Genomic DNA, 25,512 nt, shown 5'->3' with positions numbered 1-25,512 from the left:
ACTCCACCGCGACCTCGGTCGCGTTACCGGCCTCCCCTCTCCGCAGCTCCCCGACTCTGACACGAGCGCCCTCTCGACTGCCTTCGCCGCCGCCACAACTCTCCAACTCTCCCACTCTCCACTCTTCTCAACTCCGTCCAACTGCGATTCAGAAACTCTTTTTCTCTCCCGATTCAGAAACTCCCTCAACAACTGCCTCGATTCGCTCCACGCTCGGTGCTTTATAGTCCGACAGGAGAAATCATATGCAGATTTTTGGATCAGGAATCGCTCGGGGGCGGAGCCACGCTCCCCATTGGACAGAGGAAAAGTGGGCGTGAATGATTCTTGATACGCGAATCTGCATATCGCGATTATACTCCGACGCACCTGGAGGCGGGGCCAAATCGCCCCACGCTCGCTGATAGGACGGAACAGAAGTGGGCGTGAATCGTTCTTGATCCGATTTCTCGGAAAGGCTGGTGTTTTTGCACCCGCTGCTCGGTGCGCGCCCTGTACGAGTCCAGGATCGGTGCCCACAAGCGGCGCGAGAATGGCGGTGATGCGATGGTTGTGAGAGCGAGATGTGACGGCAAGGGTCGTGGCTGTTGGCGTTGTTGTTGTTGTGAAGCGGCGTTGCGGTTGGTGGTTGTTGTGTGATGGCTGTTGAGACGTGGTTGGTGGTGGTTGTGGTGGTAGTAATGGCGGCTGGTCCAAAATAAAGATAGTAAAAGAAAAACGGCTATCCTGAAGGGTCGCAGCCCGAATGAATGACATTTATTCCCTCTAAACAACGGATTTGGGCCTAACTACACATATACTTACAGAGATATCTCACCGACGGGACCTGAATGGTGGTTTGCGAATTTCGGCAATTTCGTCAATTTTGCGTGGCCGTACGTGCATGTCCGTACGTGCATGGCCGTACGCGCATGGCCGTACGTGTGTGCCCATACGTGCGTGGCCATATATACAAAAAAAAAATCTTTCAAACCACGTGGCAGAAACAACAACCACACAGGCCGTTCCTTTGCTCTTGCGTGCACATATGTGCGTGGCCGTACATGCAAAAAAAAAAAACTTTCAAACAACTCACAGGCCATTCCTTCGCTCTCATAAACGACGACTGGATTGGGGCATTGTGTTTATCGAAAATGTGGATAAGAAATCGAGAAATTATGATAATACAGTAAGTCATCACTATCCAAAAGTAGTGCATGCCCGTACGGAATGTTCACATCATTCCACGAATTATCGCTTGCATTGAAGTAACAACTGCTGTGATACTTAAACACAGAGTTAATTAAAATCAAGTTTACCTCCCTGTCTTTGCTTTCCGTGACATTCGCTGCCATTTACCATTGGCACTCCTACCCCACGGTAACTAAGGCACCGATCGATCCCCATCGTAACCAGCACGGCACGTGACGTCATCGTCGGCCGGCCGTGCACCGGCCTACGCAGCCACGCCCATGCAGCAACGTGTCCTGTGATTGGCAACTAAATGGCGCATCGGCCACGCCTACGCAGCACGTGTCCTGACATTGGTTGGTAAATAAATGGCCCTAACTTGGGAATCACTTGTCCGATTAATATCAAATCTTGAAAAGCCACATACTCAGGTCCCCAGCAATATACCTGGCAAGTTTCAATTAGATCGGACCAGTGGTTGTCGGGAAACAGCGGTCACAGACACACAGAAACACACACACAGACACACAGACACACAGACACACAGACACACAGACACAGACACACACAGACACACACAGACACACACAGACACACACAGACACACACACAGAGATTGCTGGAATTATAGATCGATGAAATGAGGTCAATGAGATGACAAATGAAGGGGTTGAATGCAGACTGCAGAGCAATGAGTAAGGAAACCTGTCGTTGTGAATCGTTTTTACCATCAAATTGAGATGTATTTCGTTGGCAAGCATGTTGAGTGGAGCTGAATTCCTTAACACTTCCAAAGGTCACAGCGTTTTGACAATTGGAAACAAAAAGAAGTTGTGCACTTTTTTTGATAAATTATTTTTGGAACAATTTTTCTTCAATATACAAATAATAATAAAAATCGTCTCTGTGTACATTGTACACACCTTTATCTCGTTGGCACCTCTTCATAAACAACATCGCTGAGGAAACGGCACTTCTTCTTTGTTTCCTCGTCCATGGCAAGAATAAGGAGGCTTTTAATGGCCAATTATTCAATTAGCGCCAACGTATTTTGCCTTTTCGCAAGGAAAAACACGAAGAGAAGAGAAGAGAAGAGAAGAGAAGAGAAGAGAAGAGAAGAGAAGAGAAGAGAAGAGAAGAGAAGAGAAGAGAAGAGAAAAACCCGTAATGGCGAACGCGGCTGAGTTTGTCTTCCCCATTGACCACGGCTACGCAGCAACGCTTCCTGTCATTGGTTGATAAAAAATGGCCGCAGCAACGGTTCCTGTCATTGGTTGGTAAACAAATGGCCATAACTTGGGAAGCACTTGTCCGATTAATATCAAACCTTGAAAAGGCACATCCTCAGGTCCCCAGCAATATACCTGGCAAGTTTCAATTAGATCGGACCAGCGGTTGTCGAGAAACAGCAGTCACAGACACACACACACACACACACACACACACACACACACACACACACACACACACACACACACACACAGACACACACACACACACGCGCACACACACCCACACGCGCACACACACACACACACACACACACACACACACACACACACATCAGTACTTGAACTGGGCAGGGTAGTTCACCTGGAATCTCTGCATTCCTTGAGACTTTAGCCGTGGGCTTTATCTATTCAGGGAAGGATCAAATCACAAACACCAATCATCATTATACGATTAACAAAAAAACCCCACACCACTATACCTATCCTCATAACAACCATGAAGGAGCACAATTGCACACACAAATCAAAAAAAGCAAATATACACACAAACCAATCATGACCAACCATTCATAAATCAGAAACCAATCCTAAACCAGCTGGGACATGTGCTCTCTCTCTCTCACCCTCTCTCACCCTCTCTCACCCTCTCTCACCCTCTCTCATCCTCTCTCACCCTCTCTCACCCTCTCTCACCCTCTCTCACCCTCTCTCTCTCTCTCGCTCACCCTCTCTCACCCTCTCTCACCCTCTCTCACCCTCTCTCACCCTCTCTCTCTCTCTCTCTCTCTCTCTCTCTCTCTCTCTCTCTCTCTCTCTCTCTCTCTCACTGTCTCTCTCTCTCACTGTCTGTCTCTCTCTCTCTCTCACTGTCTCTCTCTCTCTCTCTGACTCTCTCACCCTCTCCCCCTCTCCCTCTCACCCTCTCCCTCTCTCCCCTCACCCTGTCTTTCTCACCCTCTCTCCCTCTCTCACACCCTCTCTCCCTCTCATCCTCTCTTCTCTCTCTCTCCCTCTCTCCCTCTCTTCCTCTCGCCCTCTCTCACTCACCCTCTCTCGCTGTCTCTCTCATCCTCTCCCTCTCACCCTCTCTCTCTCAGCTCCTCTCCCTCTCCGTCTCTTCCTCTCCCTCACCCTCTCTCTCTCCTTCATCCTCTCTCTTCCTCTACCTCACACCCTCTCATCCTCTCACCCTCTCTCTCTCACCCTCTCACCCTCTCCCGGGGTTCTTCATTTTTCCATCCCTCTCATGCTGCCCCGATCCCGCCACGATTAAATGAAGATTTTTTCCTCTCTTTGCCCGACGCACAATTACCCAATCGCCGTCGTGTCCGTCTGCTCTGCTCGCCTTGAGTAGCCAATAACCATCGAGCCAATGATACGATGAACCAATCACAGCTCAGGAGAGGCGTGGCTAAACAGCGCCCATTCTCTATAATGAAGCTGCGGCGCGCGCCTTGTGTTCATCCTCGCCGCCTCTCTCTGACGGACGTGGTGGTCGCGGGTGGCCCTCGATTGACGTCCGTGTCCCACGTCCATGCGGTGAACGCCTGCGACCCGGGCCATGTTGGCCGAGACCCCCCGAGGCCGGCGTCTCGTCCCTCTCCTGCGCTTGGCCGCCCTCGTCACGCTCTGTGTCTGCGCTCCAGGCGCCTCCAAGCGGAGCTCGCACACCCGGAGATCGCGCCCGTGTCCGCACGGATGCAGCTGCGGCCCCAATGGTCACGATAAGCTCGCGTGGCGGGTGGACTGCACCAAGCTCGGGCTCTGTGAGCTTCCCAGTCCGCTGGATCCGTTCACCACCCTGTTGTGAGTACCGCGGGTCGTGACGAGCGGGGGACGGTTTCATCCACGTGCGTGTTTGAATGTCACACCGACCGGTTGTTTATTTGAGGTTTTGTAACTCCGATGGTTGTAATACCGACTGGTTGTTTATTTGAGGTTTTGTAACCCCGATGATTGTCCCGGTTGTTTATTTTAGATTGTGTAACTCCGATGATTGTAATACCGACAGGTTGTTTATTTGAGGTTTTGTAACCCCAATGATTGTAATACTGAGCGGTTGTTTATTTTAGATTGTGTAACCCCAATGATTGTAATACCGACAGGCTGTTTAGTTGAGGGTTTGTAACCCATTGATTGTAATACTGAGCGGTTGTTTATTTTAGATTGTGTAACCCCAATGGTTTTAATACCTACAGGTTGTTTAGTTGAGGTTTTGTAACCCATTGATTGTAATACCGACCGGTTGTTTATTTTAGATTGTGTAACCCCAATGGTTGTAATACCTACCGGTTGTTTCGTTGAGGTTTTGTAACCCCAATGATTGTAATACCGACAGGCTGTTTAGTTGAGGTTTTGTAACCCCAATGATTGTAATACCGACCGGTTGTTTGGTTGAGGTTTTGTAACCCCAATGATTGTAATACCGACAGGCTGTTTAGTTGAGGTTTTGTAACCCCAATGATTGTAATACTGAGCGGTTGTTTATTTTAGATTGTGTAACCCCAATGGTTTTAATACCTACAGGTTGTTTAGTTGAGGTTTTGTAACCCATTGATTGTAATACCGACCGGTTGTTTATTTTAGATTGTGTAACCCCAATGGTTGTAATACTTACCGGTTGTTTGGTTGAGGTTTTGTAACCCCAATGGTTGTAATACCTCCCGGTTGTTTAGTTGAGGTTTTGTAACCCCAATGATTGTAATACCGACCGGTTGTTTATTTTAGATTGTGTAACCCCAATGGTTGTAATACCTACCGGTTGTTTGGTTGAGGTTTTGTAACCCCAATGGTTGTAATACCTCCCGGTTGTTTAGTTGAGGTTTTGTAACCCCAATGATTGTAATACCGACTGGTTGTTTATTTTAGATTGTGTAACCCCAATGGTTGTAATACCTACCGGTTGTTTGGTTGAGGTTTTGTAACCCCAATGGTTGTAATACCTCCCGGTTGTTTAGTTGAGGTTTTGTAACCCCAATGATTGTAATACCGACCGGTTGTTTATTTTAGATTGTGTAACCCCAATGGTTGTAATACCTACCGGTTGTTTCGTTGAGGTTTTGTAACCCCAATGGTTGTAATACCTACCGGTTGTTTAGTTGAGGTTTTATAACCCCAATGATTGTAATACCGACTGGTTGTTTGGCTGAGGTTTTGTAACCCCAGGTGATCAATGGACCATTTGGCTATGTGATTGCAGCTCGACTAAAAACGGATCTTTGACTCGTCGCACAGTTCGACCCGGTGGTGAAAGCCCAAACCGGGCCAACCCTCCGCCCGCATTTCTAATCACTCGGCTAATTACGCCTGCTAATGTGACCAGCTCCAATGTCCTTCCTTCCTTCCTTCCTTCCTTCCTTCCCCTCCTCGTTCCTCGCCATGTGAACTACAATCTCACGTTAAAGGTCTCGCGCGTTGTTAGTGGCACGTGTGTGCACTCAATGAATGAACGAACCGTCTACCCGCACCAGACTCCGCGCACGAGCACCCGAGAATTTCATGTAGTGTATGATCGTGGCATGAGAGGTTCATGTAGTGTATGATCGTGGCATGAAAGGTACATGTAGTGTATGATCGTGGCATGAGAGGTACATGTAGTGTATGATCGTGGCATGAGAGGTTCATGTAGTGTATGATCGTGGCATGAGAGGTACATGTAGTGTATGATCGTGGCATGAGAGGTTCATGTAGTGTATGATCGTGGCATGAGAGGTACATGTAGTGTATGATCGTGGCATGAGAGGTTCATGTAGTGTATGATCGTGGCATGAGCGGTACATGTAGCGTATGATCGTGGCATGAGAGGTACATGTAGTGTATGATCGTGGCATGAGCGGTTCATGTAGCGTATGATTGTGGCATGAGAGGTACATGTAGTGTATGATTGTGGCATGAGAGGTACATGTAGTGTATGATCTTGGCATGAGGTTCATGTAGTGTATGATCGTGGCATGAGAGGTTCATGTAGTGTATGATCGTGGCATGAGAGGTTAATGTAGTGTATGATCGTGGCATGAGAGGTTCATATAGTGTATGATCGTGGCATGAGAGGTTCATGTAGTGTATGATCATGGCATGAGAGTTTCATCTTGTGTACGATCGTGGCATGAGAGTTTCATGTTGTGTACGATCATGGCATGAGGTTCATGTTGTGTATGATCGTGGCATGAGAGATACATGTAGTGTATGGTCGTGGCATGAGAGGTTCATGTAGCGTATGATCGTAGCATGAGAGATACATGTAGTGTATGATCCTGGCATGAGAGGTTCATGTAGCGTATGATCGTGGCATGAGAAGTTCATGTAGCGTATGATCGTGGCATGAGAAGTTCATGTAGTGTATGATCGTGGCATGAGAGGTTCATGTTGTGTACGATCGTGGCATGAGAGTTTCACGTTGTGTATGATCGTGGCATGAGAGGTTCACGTAGTGTATGATCGTGGCATGAGAGATACATGTAGTGTATGATCGTGGCATGAGAAGTTTATGTAGTGTATGATCGTAGCATGAGAGATACATGTAGTGTATGATCGTGGCATGAGAGGTTCATGTAGCGTATGATCGTTGCATGAGAGATACATGTAGTGTATGATCGTGGCATGAGAGGTTCATGTAGTGTATGATCGTGGCATGAGAGGTTCATGTAGTGTATGATCGTGGCATGAGAGGTTCATGTAGCATATGATCGTGGCATGAGAAGTTCATGTAGCGTATGATCGTGGCATTAGAAGTTTGTCGTGTATGATCTTGGCATGAGAGGTTCATGTAGTGTATGATCGTGGCATGAGAGGTTCGTGTAGTGTATGATCGTGGCATGAGAGTTTCATGTTGTGTACGATCGTGGCATGAGAGGTTCATGGAATGTATGATCGTGGCATGTGAGGTTCATGTAGTGTATGATCATGGCATGAGAGGTTCATGTAGTGTATGATCTTGGCATGAGAGGTTCATGTAGTGTATGATCGTGGCATGAGAGGTTTGTGCAGTGTATGATCGTGGCATGAGAGGTTCATGCAGTGTATGATCGTGGCATGAGAGGTTCATGTAGTGCATGATCGTGGCATGAGAGTTTCATGTTGTGTACGATCGTGGCATGAGAGGTTCATGGAGTGTATGATCGTGGCATGTGAGGTTTGTGCAGTGTATGATCTTATCAGGAGTTTATGTAATGTCATGAGAGGTTCATGTAATGTCCTGTGATCGTGTCATGAGAGGTTCTTGTAAGAAGAAAAGGGGCACACCTGACTAATGAAGGTCCATGTGCTGTAATTGTTCGCTCAACACGATCAGTTTCGCGTACCTGCGTAGTTCCTGGTCAGTGCTGCATACCTGCGAGATTCCTAGCTACCTGTCCGGTCCCCCTGCGGGTCGACTCGCTTTTTCCTCTCACTGTGGGATTATCCCCGAGTTTTCATCTTGGCCATTTAAAGGACATTTTGTTCATTAAGCCGCTGCACTCGCCTCGAAGCACTCTCGACCCAGCTATAAACTGTCATCCTGGTGTCATGCAGGCAGGGTGAGGCATCAATGTGTGTCCTGTCCCTCGGATGGACGTTAAACTGTCGTTCCATCTGTTGGCATTGGTTGGTGTGCGTTAAAGGTCCCGTGGTCTCCTTCAGGAAGAGTTGGTGAGTTATTGCCGGCGCCGTGGATAAATGATAAATTCCTCCTCGAACCTCAGTCAAACGTCAGGTCTAGCCAGCCGGTTCCTGAATGACTTGGGCCAAGCTTCCCCCTTTCCAACCCCATGTGGCCTTTAAAGAACAAGCAGTTGTTCATTACCCTGTGCGCGTCGCGTGAAGCGAGTTTAAGCAATAACTGGTTCGTTCTGTCCGTCTTCAGTCTGTGATCAAGGAGCTGCTTGATTTCAGTTAGATGTTATATTTTGAACACACGAACACGAATCTGCAGTTGAGCAGTCCTTTGGTCTTGAATTTGGCAAATTGTACGGAATCTAGTCCCAAGTGCGCGCGACGCACACCAGCAGGAAAGCAGCCGCTTGTGTGTCTTGCCAGTCGGGCAATCAACCAAAATTTATAATAATTCCAAACAGAAAACCTCCTGTTTTTTATACGGACGGCATAAAGGACACAAACAACAGGCACGAAGAACGAATGTAACATGGTAGATAAGGTGGTGTAATAGCCACTGTGTCAACTGCGGTAAACTTCTGATTCACTTGCTCAGGTTATGTTTTCACGTCTGTCTGTGAGCAGGATATGTCAAAAATTTGCGGACGGATTCGGACAAACTTTGGTGGACAGGTTGGGTGCGTGACAAGAACGAATTGATTTGGTTTTGGTGAAGATCCGGATCCAGACTCGAGAATTCTTTACGTGATTCTTCAGCATTGAGAGTTGGGTCCAGAAAATATATATATATATATATATATATATATATATATATATATATATATATATATATATATATATATATATATATATATATATATATATATATATATATGTATATATATATATATATATTGTTGCGGATTCGCGCCCGCCGGCGTGCGGACGGCCACGTAACTCGAATCGCGGCACGTCGCCCACCGGACGGACAATCCAGTCGTGACCCTCTCGGACTAACGCCGGGAACCAGTCACGGGTGGACCTTTCGGTCTCACCGCGATCGTGCCAATCGGCCCCCGCGTGGGATAGGGTTGCTCGCCAAATTCGACCTACCTAAGTACCCACACGGAGGGTAGACTGGGCGATCGCACCTCGCCGCAGGTCGACTTCGGACACGGGCCACTTAAGCGACCCGTTCCGTACTATCGGGATAACCGAGCGGTGTTATTCGTCGGCCTCGACAGTTCGATTAATTATCGGGCGTCTTAGCCCACTACCAACCCTTTACGTGAAGGAAGATGGGGATTCAATGAAAGAAATGACGAAGCGAAGCGGGAAAACAGTTCAACAATAAGCACATTTATTCCGCGATGAACGGAAAGCACACATATACAATTCCACCAAAAGCACATGTAAAAGAAGAAGACAATGCAATATTACACAAAAAGCAAATGCAACAATGCAGATCTATCCGACTACCGGGCACACGGCAACATTTATACAATTTTACTTCACAGACGGCGCCGACAACACACATTCCCAAAGCAAAAGAAAAGAGAACCACCCTCCAGGATGAGGGGGGTAGGCGGGCCTGGGGCCGAGACCGTGTCGGGCCTACCCGTCTGATGATGAGACGCGGAGCGGCGGTGGTGCCTCAACTCCGCGGGCCTCGCGGACAGTGTCTGGTAGGGGGTGGGAAGGAGGCCCCTTTGTCGCACTATCTCAGCGCGGGGGGAAACAGGAGGGGGTTGCTGATGCTCGGGGGAAGGAGGATATTACCCTGTCTCGGGTCCCGCGGCGAGCGTCTCCTCCTCCACCTCGGTCGCGTTGCTGGCCTCTCTCTGTGCAGCTCCCGGCACCGACGCGAGCACCCCCTCGTCCGCCTTCGCCGCCGTCACCTCTCCACAGCTCCGTCCTCTTCACTCTGACTAGTACCACTTCTTTCCCGCTCCACCGACGACTCTCTTGAATTCCGCACACTCAACTCTCAACTTCCAACTGAACTCTTTCTCAACTTGTCTGACGAACGCAGTCGTTTTTATAAGCCCCGTGGCTTCGCTCTTTCACCCTTGACCCTTTGCCTCCGACCCTTCACCTGGCTCCCCATTGGCCCGAGGAAAAGTGGGCGTGAATGCTTTTTGATCCATGAATTTGCATATAGCGCCCGCCCTCCAACGCCCTGGAGGCGGGGCCAAATCGCCCCTCGCTCACCAATTGGACGGAACAAAAGTGGGCGTGAGTCGTTTTTGATCCGTTTTTCTGCGGAAAGTCCGTGATGTTTTTGAACACGCTGCTCGGTGCGCGCCCCGCACGAGTCCAGCATCGGTGCCCACGAGTGGCGCGAGATGACGGTGATGCGATGGTGGCGAGTTGTGACGGTAAAGGTCGTGGCGGTTGTGGTAAAGCGGCGTTGTGGTTGGTGGTTGTTGTTGTGAAGCGGCGTTGTGGTTGGTGGTTGTTATTGTGAAGCGGCGTTGTGGTTGGTGGTTGTTGTTGTGATGGCTGTTGAGACGTGGTTGGTGGTGGTAATAATGGCGGCTGGTCCAAAATAAAGATGGTAAAAGAAAAACGGCTATCCTGAAGAGTCGCAGCCCGCATGAATGACATTTATTCCCTCTAGACAACGGGTTTGGGCCTAACTACACATATACTTACCGAGATATCTCACCTAAGGGACCTGAATGGTGGTTTGTGAATTTCGTCAACCACAACAAAATATATATATATATATATATATATATATATATATATATATATATATATATATATATATATATATATATATATATATATATATATCTCGCATGATATCTTAAAAAGTTGTGGACAAGTTATGACAAAACTCGGTGGACGAGTTGGGTTAAAAGCGTAAAGAACAAGCTGATTCGATTTTGGTTTGGGTCCGGATCCAGATCAGATCGGTGGATACAAAATGTAAACTGTTCAGCCTGGTGGAGGTACGCGCTCTCCCGAGTGCTGTTCCAGTTGGTGCGGAATTTAAACAAGTCCTTTATCCATAATCAATTGAAAGACCAAATTACTGCATTGGAGTCATCAAAAGTCTCGTTTATTCATTCCGCTCATTCGGTTCTCGCACTGAATTCGTTCAAAACCCGCTTTTTAAAGCCTCCGTGCGGTGTACGTGCTTTGTGGTACTGTTCGTGTGTTTTTTTTTCTCCCACTTTGAGTTTGCAATGGTTCTCTATTAACGAGCAAATTAAGCAATTTATTCACATCTGTCTACCCGTCTGTTTACAAACGTCAGTTTTTATTGAGGAGCAACTTGATTTGAATTGAATGTTGTATTTTAAACACAAATCGGAACACAAACCTCTACTTTTTACTCTGCCTGATGGTGAAACAAAATTTGAAATGTCAAAATCATTCCAAACAGGTAACTTACTTGCTTTTAATGACGTCATAATGGACACAAACAACAGGCACAATTAACTATTGTGATGTGTTGAATTAGGTGGTGTGAAAGACCTGCGTCAATGGTGCTAAACTTCCGATTTTTGTTTTTTTTTCTACCATCTTTTAAAGCCTTTTATTTAATTTTTGTTGAGTTATACAGTATACTTGAACATTGTAGAACACAAATCACCTTTTTGGCACTTTCAAAACCATTCGGTTTATCGCTACAGGACGAAATATTACGGCATTTTACGTCGTCACGACCAATCATTTGGGGCTCGTACATTCTGCCCTTGTCCTTGTTGTATTATGTTTGTTTTTCTTTATTTATTACCTCCGACACCGTCGGTGGACGGAGATTATGTTTCCACCCATGTCTGTCTGTCTGTTTGTGAACAAAAAAAATCTCAAAAAGTTGTGGACGGATTCGGACGAAACTTGGTGGACGAGTTGGTTAGGTGACGGGAACAAGCTGATTAGATTTTAGTTCAGGTCTGAGCCCAGATCCGACCCATCAGTGGGGTAATGAAATGTAAACTAATCATCTCAGTGGAGGTATACGCACTACCGAGTGCCCTTCTAGTATTATTATTATTATTATTATATTTATCTCAAGACTGTGCGTGGTATGTTGTTCTATGAACGCTCGAGTTCACGGAATGATTCAGGGCTCCCTTGTCTCGTTCCTTGATGCTATACAAGTCACCACTTCACCACAAAGTGCTGCACGTTATGGCAGGGATTTGCAGTTTGTTCAGGGTACCAGCACACAATGGCCTACTCCTTTAGGAAAGCATTGTAACATATCCAATACGTCCACCGTAGAGCAAATGCCAGCGGACGGGACGTTCGGGATGTGCTATAAATTCGCTATTTGTGAGCAATCATCATGTCAGCCCACATATATTAGCAATCATAACTCATGGGATTAATAAAACTGTTTTTTTTTAATTACCTCTGCCACCAAAGGTGAAGGTGAATCGTTGTGCTATCAAGATATATGAACCGGCCTCAGGGTGCGTGTCCCGTGCCGCCCTGTCCGTGAGTGTCCCGTGCCAGCCTAGGAGTGAGTGTCCCGTGCCAGCCTCGGGGTGAGTGTCCCATGCCAGCCTCAGGGTGTACATCATGCCAGCCTCAGTGTGCGGCGCAGCTGTAATTTCCGGCGTTCCGGGATTCTGATGAGATGGGTAATGACGCTTAGACGAGGCTTGCCTGGCGCACAGACGGCGGATTAGCTCGGCCAGATGTAGCATGTGCTCCCTGGGCCGCAATAAGCCTACACCGAGACTTTGATATCAAACCGAGCACTTTTCCCCGTCGGGCCGCCGCTGCTGATCCCTAGTCCAACGGAACACAGAATCTCCCAAAATGGGAACCAGAGCTCGTCCGCCTTTCAGTACTCACTCGATAACCCATCAAACGCACTCATTTAACACACATGTATGAACAATATGTGATTGGACTTTTGTCATCAAAATGTCCGTGTAATACATCAGAGGTACAAACACGCCTGATGTCTCCTGTCCAACTGCCAGATGCAGTCTCCTCAAACACTTTTCACAGCACGACCTTTATTGCGATTTATTTGATTTTTACCCAGATGTATATATATAACATGTGAACCAGCCCCCCCGGTCCCCCCTTTTCCACCCTTGTTTCCCCCCCCCTAAATATTGAATTCCATTTTCCTTTTTGCCTCCGCTGATTTGTAAGCACCTTGAGCTTGTACTCGTGCCTCGGAGACCCCTTTATTAGCGACTTCAACATTAAATGGTTTCTCTACCTCCCAATAACTTCCTTTCAAACCACATATGGTCCTCTCTTCTTTTAACCCCCGCCCCCCCCTCATTCAAAGTGTTTTTCCACTTATTTTCGACAAATGATGCACATCCGTTTCAACAACGTTGCCCTCACAAACCCTCCGACGGCCTTCAACCTTCTGCAACAAAAGTCACACGTAAAAATCGATCTTTCATCCATCCTCGTTCCTCTTTCTCCTGAAAATCGACGTTACTCCTCCATCCATCAACCTTGCCGTCCTCCCAATCCTCCAACGTCCTCAATCCGGCGTCACACCACCCGCCCATTTGGCAACGTGAGCATTCTCGCATTTAAGAAGCACGTCGATCTCCCTTGTCTGTTGGGTTATGTCCATCTAATCCAGCTTGTCACATCTGATAGCAATGTCTGTGTCATGAGTAGGAGCTGTGAGCATTCTTCCTCGGGTTGGACGTGTCCAGACGCAGTGCCGCATGCCATCGTTTGTAGACATGTTTGTTTTGACACTTTGTTTGAGCATACTGATTTCCTTCACACTTTCCTTAACATTCATAAATATATTTTTAACCTTTTATTTCGACACAAGGTGTGATCTTGTTTCATTCATAAATAAAACTTAGTTTGGCATTATATTTACGGTTAAAATGCATCAACCCAATGGTCAGTCCTTGATAGATACTACTACTACTACTACGACTACTACCACCACAATTATTCCCACCTTTCTTGTTGGGTCAACCAGTCAGTGTACGTTTTTGGCCCAAGGCTTTCATGAACCGACTGGCCAGGCCTGACGTTCAACTGAAGGTGGCAGGAATTAGTAATTTGTTCAGTGATGGTGATAGCTCGCCTACTTTTTGTTGTAAAACACCGTGGGCATCGATGACATCCGCCAGCTTTCGCTAGCAGATGGGACACCCGGCTTAACGTCCATTCGAGGGATGGCAAGCTTTGCGATGCCAGACCATACCTGTAAACCACCGACCTAACAGTTAATAGTCTGGTCGGGAATCGAACTCCGATCAGACTGTTCAAAGTTGGTTTCTAACCATTGTACAACCGTTTAAAATGAACTTTAACAATGACTTTTGGCCTTGGCCACAGACTTACCGATCAGCCTCCTTTCTCAGGAAGCGTTTGCGAGTTCCCGCCGTCTTCATTTCGTCCTCTGTGGGCTCTCATCAATTTTATGGTCGCCCAAAACGAGGTCTCGGTTTAAGGTACTTGCTCGAGAGATCTTTGCTGGGTCCCTTTTCCGTGCTTTACAACAATTACTCAGGGGGCATGCTTGCAGACTGCAAGCAGAAGCTGGAGTCGGATGCAATGCGATTGCCTCCTGTGTCAAGATTGAATGATGTATCACACAGGCTTATTAAAAACTGATATTCAAAATCCGATTCCATATTCGACGATTGGAAGTCGTGACCAGAATAATTATGTTGAAATCTCGAGTGAAGTCGGGCACAAATTTCGGAAAAAGAGATTTCTTTCGAAACAGATGTAATTAACCTCCGCCATCGAAGATCGGAGGTTACTGTTTTCACCCCTTTGTTTGTTTGTTTGTTTGTTTATGAACAGTATTACGGAAAAACTCCTCGATGGATTTCGACGAAACTTGGTTGGGGGGGGTATAGGTATGGTCCAAGGATCATGCCATTAGATTTTGGACTTGCCCCCCCCCCAAAAATAAATGTTAGAGAAAAAAATTTTTTTTTTGCATTTCTACATGTTTTAAGTGATTTCCAAACCCCCCCCCCCAAAAAAAATTGTTAGAGAAAGTTTTTTTTTTTTGCATTTCTACATGTTTTAAGTGATTTCCAACCCCCCCCCAAAAAAAATAGTTAGAGAAAGTTTTTTGCATTTCTACATGTTTTAAGTGATTTCCAAACCCCCCCAAAAAAAAATAGTTAGAGAAAGTTTTTTTTGCATTTCTACATGTTTTAAGTGATTTCCAAACCCCCCCCCCCAAAAAAAAAAATAGTTAGAGAAAGTTTTTTTTTTGCATTTCTACATGTTTTAAGTAATTTCCAACCCCCCCCTCCCCCCAAAAAAATGTTGGAGAAAAGAACTATAACTCTGTCAGCACTGTTGACGTCATATTGAATGAATAAGATATAAGGTTCACTTGAGTGACCCAGCAGAATTGGCGGCGGAGGTTTTGCACTCTCCCGAGTGCTCCCCCTCTAGTTAAATATCATGTTCGTGGGACTTCAGTTAAGATGGCTCCAAAATGCTTCTTTGTTTTTTCACTCTTTTAAAGTTAATTATTTTATGTCTGATTTTATTTTACACCGTCCAGGGATGCCAGTTAGCGGTCTTTTTGGATTCGGATTCGACTTTTATTATACATTTCTAACATACGTACAACAAGGAATCGCAGTTTCTTTATTAACAGTTCGTTACGAGAACCTCTGGCAGGATGACCTCGAGGTACCCACACTCGCCTCGAAGCTGTCTATCCTCGGTTTGAATCTCGACCCAGCTAGAAAATGTCATCCTGGTGTTTCACAGGCAGGGTGAATCGTCAATGTGTGTGTTGTTCCTCCACGTTAAACTGGGCGTCCTGTCTTCCGGCATTAATTGATGGATTGCAAGATCCCCACGGTGATCTTCAGCAGAGTTGGGCAAGTTATCGCCGGCACCGTGACCAAATAAATTCCTGCACAAACTACTTTTGGGAAGTCGATGACAAACCAGCCAGTCTGAATGGGGGAGAAACAGGGAAGTGGGAGAGGGAGGGGGAAGAGAAAAGCATGGGGAGAGCGGAAACATAATGTGCAGTGGAAAATGTGGAGACTTGTAATACCTTCTCTTACCTGGAGCGGCGCTACACGATGCATATTTACATTGAGAATTTGTGCCTCTCCCTTCTCCCCCCCCCCCCACAAACCCCCCGTCCCGCCATCCTAAAGACCAACGGCAAGGATAAAAACACCTCTAAGCATGAACTGGGGTCACGCTGATCCTACGTAGCAAGTCTGGCCATAATCGGCCCAGAACTGGAGTAGCGCAACACACAGAAACACACACACCGGTCCATGAATTATCATGAGGATTCCAACCAGGAAACTTACTGTTTCTAAGGACGTCATGAAGGACACAAACAACAGGCACCAATAACTAATGTAACATGTTTAATAAGGTGCTGTAAACGCCACTGCATCAACAGAGGTAAATACCAGAATGAATATATTTTTATAACCTTTACAATCATTTTATTTCAATTGAAATATATACTGAAACACTGCACCGGGTAAGTTGTTCAATGAACTCTAGTTTTCTAATGTAAATAGTTCAAAAGTTGTAAAATAAAACGAATGTTTATTTAGGCAACGCTACCGGGCGGATTTTGTGATTCTAAGTCGAAGACAAACATTATGCGGTGGATCTGGAATTGACAAACAAATTGAAAACAAACATTAATTGTCATATTGTTGAAGTTTCTCACCTGTTGCACATTGTTAACATCAGATCTGATTCAAGTTGTCAGCTTCCCTTTTTTGATACCTTGAGTGAATTTAGATTAGGAACTATTTACGTAGTTCTCTGCAAAAGAGCTAATGATTCTTTCTGAGATCTGGGTTCAATTTCCAACCTGATGATAAACACAGTATGTTACAATACGGTATAACAGTCATTTTGCATGCTTTTAATAGATGATGATGGATGCAAGACTTCCTGGGCAGACAAAATGCTGCTGTGAAGCATAAATTCAGTTTCCAAAAAACCTATATTCCGTCTCTCCGAGCCTCTTCCCCCGACTGTTCCAAGGGAGCAGTTCTGAGAAAGCTTTGTTCGCCCAACTGGATGAGTCCACCGCCTTTACTCGGCCATGTCCATGTGTGGCAAAGATGCAGGCAGTAATGAAATTAGTTTCTTTTGATTTTTTTTTTGGTTGTTCCTGTTTTTATAAAATTCAGATAAACCTGTATTTCAACAGTCTTCCAACTGTAACACTTGACACAGTATCCCATCTGAAAACGTTAAATGTTTATGACTTCCTCTCACTGTACAATGCCCGTAAATGAGAAAAATACACCATCTGTAAACAATTTTGTTTTTTTTTTAACTACACCTTGTGTAAATGTATAAACACCTTGAGTAAAGAACGGCACCGTCAGCAAACGCCGAGAAGAGAACGGCGCCGTCCACGAATGCCGAGAAGAGAACGGCGCCGTCCACGAATGCCGAGAAGAGAACGGCGCCGTCCACGAATGCCGAGAAGAGAACGGCGCCGTCCACGAATGCCGAGAAGAGAACGGCGCCGTCCACGAATGCCGCGAAGAGAACGGCGCCGTCCACGAATGCCGAGAAGAGAACGGCGCCGTCCACGAATGCCGAGAAGAGAACGGCGCCGTCCACGAATGCCGAGAAGAGAACGGCGCCGTCCACGAATGCCGAGAAGAGAACGGCGCCGTCCACGAATGCCGAGAAGAGAACGGCGCCGTCCACGAATGCCGAGAAGAGAACGGCGCCGTCCACGAATGCAGAGAACGGCGCCGTCCACGAATGCCGAGAAGAGAACGGCGCCGTCCACGAATGCCGAGAAGAGAACGGCGCCGTCCACGAATGCCGAGAAGAGAACGGCGCCGTCCACGAATGCCGAGAAGAGAACGGCGCCGTCCACGAATGCCGAGAAGAGAACGGCGCCGTCCACGAATGCCGAGAAGAGAACGGCGCCGTCCACGAATGCCGAAGAGAACGGCGCCGTCCACGAATGCCGAGAAGAGAACGGCGCCGTCCACGAATGCCGAGAAGAGAACGGCGCCGTCCACGAATGCCGAGAAGAGAACGGCGCCGTCCACGAATGCCGAGAAGAGAACGGCGCCGTCCACGAATGCCGAGAAGAGAACGGCGCCGTCCACGAATGCCGAGAAGAGAACGGCGCCGTCCACGAATGCCGAGAAGAGAACGGCGCCGTCCACGAATGCCGAGAAGAGAACGGCGCCGTCCACGAATGCCGAGAAGAGAACGGCGCCGTCCACGAATGCCGAGAAGAGAACGGCGCCGTCCACGAACGCCGAGAAGAGAACGGCGCCGACAAGAGAACGCCGATAACAGGACGGCGCCATCCACGAATGAAGCGAAGAGAACGGCGCCATCCACGAATGCCGCGAAGAGAACGGCGCCATCCACGAATGCCGAGAAGAGAACGGCGAGAACAGAACGGCGCCGTCCGCGAATGCCATTAAAAGAACGGTGCCGTCCGCGAACGCCATGAAAAGAACGGTGCCGTCCGCGAACGCCATGAAAAGAACGGTGCCGTCCGCGAACGCCATGAAAAGAACGGCGCCGTCCGCGAACGCCATGAAAAGAACGGTGCCGTCCGCGAACGCCATGAAAAGAACGGCGCCGTCCGCGAACGCCATGAAAAGAACGGCGCCGTCCATGAACCCCACGAAAAGAACGGCGCCGTCCATGAACCCCATGAAAAGAACAGCGCCGTCCATGAACGCCATGGAAATAACGGTGCCGTCCGCGAACGGCGCCATCCGCGATCGCCGAGAAGAGAACAGCACCGTCCACGAACGCCGAGAAGAGAACGGCGCCTTCCACGAACGCTAAGAAAAGAACGGCGCCGTCCGCGAACGCCGAGAAAAGAACGGCGCCTTCCGCGAATGCCATGAAAAGAAAGGCGCCGTCTGCGAACACCAAGAAAATAACGACATTTAAAATTTCAACTTTCTTCGTGAGGCAGACAGTACCGAACTTTCATATCAGTGAGTGAGTGAGTGGTTTGAATGAGATATATGCAGTGCCTTTAGAAAGTATCCACCCCCTTTCAAATTTTTCACCTTTTGTTGCCTTATAGCCTGGAATTGCATTAAATTAAATCAAACTTTTTCCACCTTTTTTCTACATCGTAACCCACAACTTACAAGGGAAAAACAAATTCTACAAGTTTCATAAAATTAATTAAAAATGCAAAACTAGATTATCTTTGTATCAGTGTTCACCCCCCTGAGTTAACTTCCATCCCAATTTCAGCTTTCGTGCAGAGGGCAGCGGGTTTTCCTCTAGGAGTTTTCTGTATTTTACTCCATCCATTTTCCCTTCGATCCTGCAAGTGCCTCAGTTCCTTCTGATGAAAAACATCCTCATAACATGATGCTGCTGCAACCATGCTTCACAGTAGGGATGGTGTCCTTTGGGTGATGTATTGTGTTGGGTTTGCACCAAACATAGCATTTTGCAATGAGGCCAAAAGTTCCATTTTGTTTTTCTTCAGACCACAAAACTTTTTGCCATATAATCTCTGGAGTGCTTTTATGCATACCTTAAACAGGACTCAAGATGGGCTTTTTTTTGAGTAATGGCTTCCTTCCTGCCACCCTACCGTACAGGTCAGACTTGCAGAGTGCTTGGGATATTGTTGTCACATGCACACAGTGACCAGTCTTTCCCATAAAGCCAGGTTGCTCTTTCAAAGTTGTCATTGGCCTCTCGTTAGCCTCTCTGATCTGTCTCCTCCTTGCTTGGTCATCCAGTTAGGAGGGACAGCATAATCTAGGCAGGGTCTTGGTGGTACCATTCGCTTTCCACTTCTTAATAATTTCTTGACTGTGCTCCAAGGGATATTCAAGGCCTTTGGAATATTTTTATACCCGTCCCTTGATCTATACGTTTCCACAACTTTATCCCATAGGCCCTTTGAAACCTCCTTGGTGCTCATGATTGAGTCTTTTCTCTGAAATGCACCACCCAGCAGAGGAAACCTACATGAACAGCTGATTTTGTTCTGAAATAATCAGAATCACTACAATTTAAAACTGATGGAGGCCAATTAACTTTGTGTGTGATTTCGAAGGTGATTGGTTACACCTGAGCTCATTTACAATTGCTATAATAAGAGTGGTGGACACTTATCCAACCAAGATATTCTAGTTTTGTATTTTTTATTAATTTTCTGAAATTTGTCGAATTTGTTTTTCACTTAGAAGTTGTGGGTTACAATGTGAATACGCAGGTGGAAGTAGAAGGGCACTCGGTGGGGAGCATACCTCCGCCACGTAATACCTGATCCACGAGAACATATCGGACCCAAAACATTTTTGAAATATCAAGCTATATATCATTTTTGGTCCCATCTCTCAATGGTGAAGAATCACTTTACAAATTAAATAACTCGTGTCCATATCCAGATTCGCATCTTCACCAAAATTGAATCAATTTGTCATGGTCACACACCCGACATGTCCACCAAGTTTCATCCGAATCCGTCGACAACTTTTTTGAGATATTCTGCACACAAACAGACAAATAAACAAATGGACAGAGAGGGGTGAAAGCATGAACTCCTTCGCCTTCGGTGGCACAGCTAAAATGTCTGATTGAATGAAATTTTATTCTAGGCGATAATGAAACAAAAGGTGAAAATTTTTAAAGGGGGTGTAGACCTTCTATTGCCAATGCATATAATATCTATCTATACATATATACACACACACACCAGTGGAGAGCATGTTTGTACACTGCAAGCAACTACTTGGGTGCATCCCATGTGCAGACATAATAAATACAAGCTTTACAGACTTGATGTGGATTGTGAGAGACATTTATATTCAAGAGCACTAGGTTCCAATGATATGCAAGCCCAAAGACCATTTTGAAGTGTTGCATATTCATAATTAACTTAATCGAAGAATGACAAGTCCTGTGACACAAAATGCAATGAAATAAAATATGCACTATTTCAATTGTGCTGTCACTACTGCCATTACATAGTCATCAACAAATTGTTAATTACTATGGCTACTTAGTAATTAGCAATATTTAAATCGTATTGTCGTGTCAACGGCTCAACTAACGTTGAGCTCGTGGCAGGAGGTTGAAATTCCACGATGTACCAAACAGTTTTAACTTCTGTTCCGTTCCGTATTATGACGGACTATGCACGCACAGTTGTGAGGAAAGACCCGAAAACCTTAGCTCTTTTGAAACCAATGGGTTTATTTCCAGTAGCCCAAACAAAAAGAACCAGTGGATGGTGATCGCGAGAAGATGATGGCGGGTTTGGATGGGAGGAAGGGAATGCTATTAATAAATAATTATATACAATGAGGTAAAAACGAATCTAAAGAAATCTATGGTGCCTCACACTGAACCCGATCACAGATGAGAAAGGGACTAAAATGGGGGGCTCAGCTCTGGTGGTAGCGGGCGGGAAGGATGGATGCAGAGCAGGCGATGAGGAGGTGATGGGCAGGACCACGACGGCGTTGTTCTTTTCTTGGCGTTCGCAGACGAATAAGCACAGAGCAAAGGCAGGCAAACTGGACAATCTCCTCCAAGCTCTCCTTCCTCCAATTAGCTCCCCTCAACTCCTGTTCTCCTAAGACTTTTTATCCGCCATGTTCTCCTTTTTCTCCAAGCTCGACGGTTCTCACACACACCCAACCACCCGATACACACATATATATATATAATATATGTACATATGCACACATATATATTGGCTCCTCGCTCTTCTCCTGGGGCAACAAAACTCCGCCCCCTCACAGGCGATCCGAGATCCGCCTCTTGGGAGGTAATAAAAGCTCCGCCACTGGAGGCATTCGACGCTCTGCCCCTGTCTTCCTCTCTTGCCTAGTCTTCCGTCACCCTCGATAGAGGTTTACGTCGGGGTTTATACACAATTCTTTCAACACAATTCTTAACTCATTATTATCACGAACCACCCCCTGTATGGTGCACATGCAAACAAGACATTCCTTCAGATGACGTGTCCCTGATTATTACATGGAGATTGGCTAACTACCCGTACACACACCACGCTACTCCATACATTCCGATCTGCTCCAAATTGCTATCTAACCCCCTCCCCTTCCCCCCCCCCCCACAAACGTAACAATATCAATACTTCAGCACATCGTACATCACAGACACAGAGGAAGCACTTGTAATTGCTTCCTTCCTAATGTATAAAGTCTGGTGTCCTTAGACTGTTTTAAAAAGCCCATTGGAGTTGCATTCTGCAAACGTTTAAATAATTCAAGGAAATCAACCATCGATGATTACAATGAGCTCTTTATTTTAAAGTTTACAGATGTCGTAATTTTTTTATGTAAATACGACAAAAGTGATGAAATAAAAGGCAGAAAGGCGCTTGTTACCGTTGCCGAGCAACCAGTTCCAGTGTTAGCCTCATTGTCTTGGGTCACCATGACCTGCAGTGAGCAGACAGTCTCTAACAGCCGGCCGACTTTTATTCGCTTATATTTAGCTTATGGACATTTTCCAACTCTTTTGCGATCATGGGATATTTGTGTCGAGTTGTAACGGTATGTGATATTTCAGATTTCTACCCCACCTCGACGTTACTAAACGTATATCAGTGAGTCAGTGAGTCAGTGGTTAGAGAGAGCTTTGTATATTCGATACGAGCAAGAGTACCCGTCCCCCATCGACAAGAAAAATTTTAAGTTAATTTATCAATTTATAATATTTCATGGATTATTTAAATTATTTAACTCTTGGTTTCACTCAGAACCAAAGCTCTTAGCGACTTGTACTGCCCACCAGAAAATGGTGGTGCAACATTGGGCGGCAGAGGTTGGATTTGTCTAAAAAGAGGGCAAAACGCAGTAGCGTTTTACTTACAAATAGTGTGTTACTCCATAAAGATCTGCATTAAATATACTTTAATCCATGTGTTCATGTTGATTTTGAATTTACTGGAAGGGACAATAAATTGACTGACTATATTGCATCAAGGAAGGTGAAATGGAAATGCAATCAGCAGCTTTTCAAACACAGCATCAGGAAGCAGTCGCCGTAAACGGGAGACAGACCGAACGCACGGACAGACACCACAGTTTGCAATATACACGATATGTATGTATCCCTCATCCAAATCTCTAACCTGGTGTTGGCTTAGTGGTTTGGGTGGTGGGTTTGGGATCCTAAGGTTCTGAGTTCAAGCCCCGTCGGCCGCTGAATTAATACACCAGGGGGTTGACTCAGCCTGTCATCCTTCCCAAGTCGGTGAAATGAGTACCAGTGCACTGGTAAAGGGGACACTGCATCAGCGGCAAAGCCGCGTCCCAACCAATGATGCAACCAGCAGCCATAGGCTGCACTCGATAGAGAGAGCGATCCAAATCTCTGACCTCAACCCTCCCTCATGGTGTCGGCATACATTCGAAGTTCAAGTCAAATCTATAAACCCGAGACATAAACTACCAAACCCGTCATCCAATGACTAATTGTTCCAATCTGTTGTGAGTTTGATCGTTGATGGACCTGGTGCTTATTGAGGGCACTCTGAACGCGCCAAATACCCTTATTTACCCCCAACAGCAGGCTGTCTACTACACTGAGCTGTCACACCAGCACGGTGGCTTGACAGGCCTTTTTCGGAACCGTCGGGTTCTTTCCTACCGGTATCCCATTGTCTGGCCCTTGTGGGCAGCTCACCTTTCCTCGGACAGCTAGTACCGACATGTGGCTCCGAGATGCAAAAAGCTTTTCACTCTATGCACAGTTACTCAAAGGGAATGGCTCATGCAAGGACAAGAGTACATTGGAGGCAAAGTCCAACCTCGTGTCTGATAAATGGCTCCTTTATGACATGATTTTGTTTATTTGTCTTGCACGGCAAGTTGGAGCTTTTGTCCTTCACAATAGATAGTGGTCTGGTGGAGCCGGTACTGTAATTCTCCGGAACGAGGATACTTTGATGCCCAGCTACCTATAAATCCTGCCAACATCCCCATACCCCTCTATCTCCAATGCTTCGAGGTACCTATCGAATTCCAATTTGAACCTATCTCCGCTTTCTGCTGCCGTTACCTTTCCAGGGAGACCAATCCATTCATTAACACTTCTCCGGGTGAAAGACCCTTGCCTTGCTACTGTCTTAACTCTCATCTTGTTTACTCTCAGGCCTCTTGTCCTATCACGCTGCATTCTGCTGAAAAACCTATTCCCTTATTTTATCATTATCTTAAATATCTTTATCAAATCCCCTCGCAACCCCCTCCTTTCCAATGTATAAAGTCCCATCTCCTTCAGCCGCTCCTCATAGCCGACTCGAGCTAGGCCCAGAATCGATCTAGTAGCCTTACACTGAACCCTCTCTTTGGCAACGATGTCCTTCCTGAATAGTGGTGACCGAAACTGAGCGCAATATTCTCGACGAGGTGTAACTTCATTCCTATGCAGCGTTAACACGACCTCTTTTGATTTAGAATTTATCCTTTTACTAATACAACCTAATAGCTACCTGGCACTGTGCTGTCTGCTTACCTGTCGTATCCATTACCACCCCCAGATGCTTCTCCTGTGTCACATGGTCTTCTGTTTTCACGGAACCAGGCCGAGTTTTTCACACATTCTGATCCCCATCGTGTTATGTATTCGTTGTTGATCGGTCAGCGGAGTCAGAACTGGATGGTATTTCCATCTCACCATCCAATTTCCATCATTCTTTTTTCCTAACCACTCGCCCTACACCTCACTGCCCACCCACCCCCCCCTCCCACCACAAACCACCTGCTGGCCTACTTTGGTCCCTGCTTTCTCCATCGCTGGATAAAAGCCGCTACTCGCATTACCTTTCCCTCCCCAGAACCAATCTCTGCAGACCTTCGTCGCACTGACCAAGCGTTCCATCTACACCGGTCTAGTTAGGCAACACCCACCCGCCATTCATGCTATACCACATCCATGCTCCATGCATGGCGTGTCTTATCACTCTTCAGCCATTTTATCGAACAAATGAGTCAGAATAAGGCGAAACAGATGCTTTTATGCTTCAATGATTCTCACACTTGAGGTTCCTTTGCTTCAGTTTGTTCTGTAATTGTTGAGAAAAATTCAAACACAGTTCCTGTGGGTGTTTTGGGGGGAGGGATGGGTGAGTGAAGTGCAGGTATATCACTCATTACATCTCAAGACTTGTGTGTTTGAATCCTGAGATTAAGTCACTTGGGGGTGTCCTCCCTTCACCCACCTCCCCCTTCCCACCCCCACTCCCTTCCTTTCCTCTCTCCCTTCCTTCTTTTGCCTCCTGGGCCGTGATCTCGGTTCAGGTCTTGCCTGCAGCTGGATGGGACACCTTTTTCCTGGGCCAGCCGCGTGGCCAGCCAGGAAGTGGGGCCATCCGGCCTGGCCTGCTAAGCTGGGAAGCTTTTGGTGAAATATTTGCAGCTGCTCCTGTTTTGGTCGTTCTTGTTCCAAGTTCCATTGGTGCACGACCGTGTCCCAAAAAATGGTTCCTTTCTCAAGTTCCAGCCCAGTACCCTCACTGCAGGGAGCAGCGTAACGAGAAATGCTCTTGCTTAACAACCACAGATGTTTTTAGCTCTGTTTCCTTCGTAACCCCCAAACATTGTGAAAGGATGGC

At 46.5% G+C, this 25,512-nt stretch overlaps 1 protein-coding gene and 1 long non-coding RNA gene across 6 annotated transcripts in view; one reads left to right on the top strand and one right to left on the bottom strand.

Moving 5' to 3' along the window:
• The window catches only part of LOC147025650 (uncharacterized), a 178,549-nt gene extending 174,812 nt beyond the window's left edge, over positions 1-3,737 (bottom strand). Inside the window, exons 1-2 of one of the 4 annotated variants that reach the window (XR_015059618.1) lie at positions 3,614-3,737; positions 2,764-2,806 (exon numbers count right to left, since the gene is read on the bottom strand). This is a non-coding gene — a long non-coding RNA (uncharacterized LOC147025650). Of the gene's footprint in view, positions 1-2,763; positions 2,807-3,605 lie in introns of all 4 variants that reach the window. The other 3 variants (XR_015059622.1, XR_015059620.1, XR_015059621.1) reach the window with 3 other exon arrangements.
• Positions 3,738-3,848: 111 nt separating this feature from the next.
• The window catches only part of LOC147025648 (leucine-rich repeat-containing G protein-coupled receptor 5-like), a 92,615-nt gene continuing 70,951 nt past the window's right edge, over positions 3,849-25,512 (top strand). The window contains exon 1 of one of the 2 annotated variants that reach the window (XM_085886849.1): positions 3,849-4,208. In XM_085886849.1, the coding sequence (XP_085742975.1) occupies positions 3,964-4,208 (245 nt within the window). In that variant the 5' untranslated portion in view covers positions 3,849-3,963. The remainder of the gene's footprint in view (positions 4,209-25,512) is intronic. The other variant, XM_085886848.1, reaches the window with a different exon arrangement.

Source organism: Eptatretus burgeri, chromosome 6 (assembly GCF_056783735.1).
Source record: "Eptatretus burgeri isolate ZD-2024b chromosome 6, Ebu_testis_v1, whole genome shotgun sequence".
NCBI classification, from domain to species: Eukaryota; Metazoa; Chordata; class Myxini; order Myxiniformes; family Myxinidae; genus Eptatretus; species Eptatretus burgeri.
The sequence above is the reverse complement of the archived record's forward strand: the minus strand, read 5'-3'. Positions and strand labels throughout refer to the sequence as shown.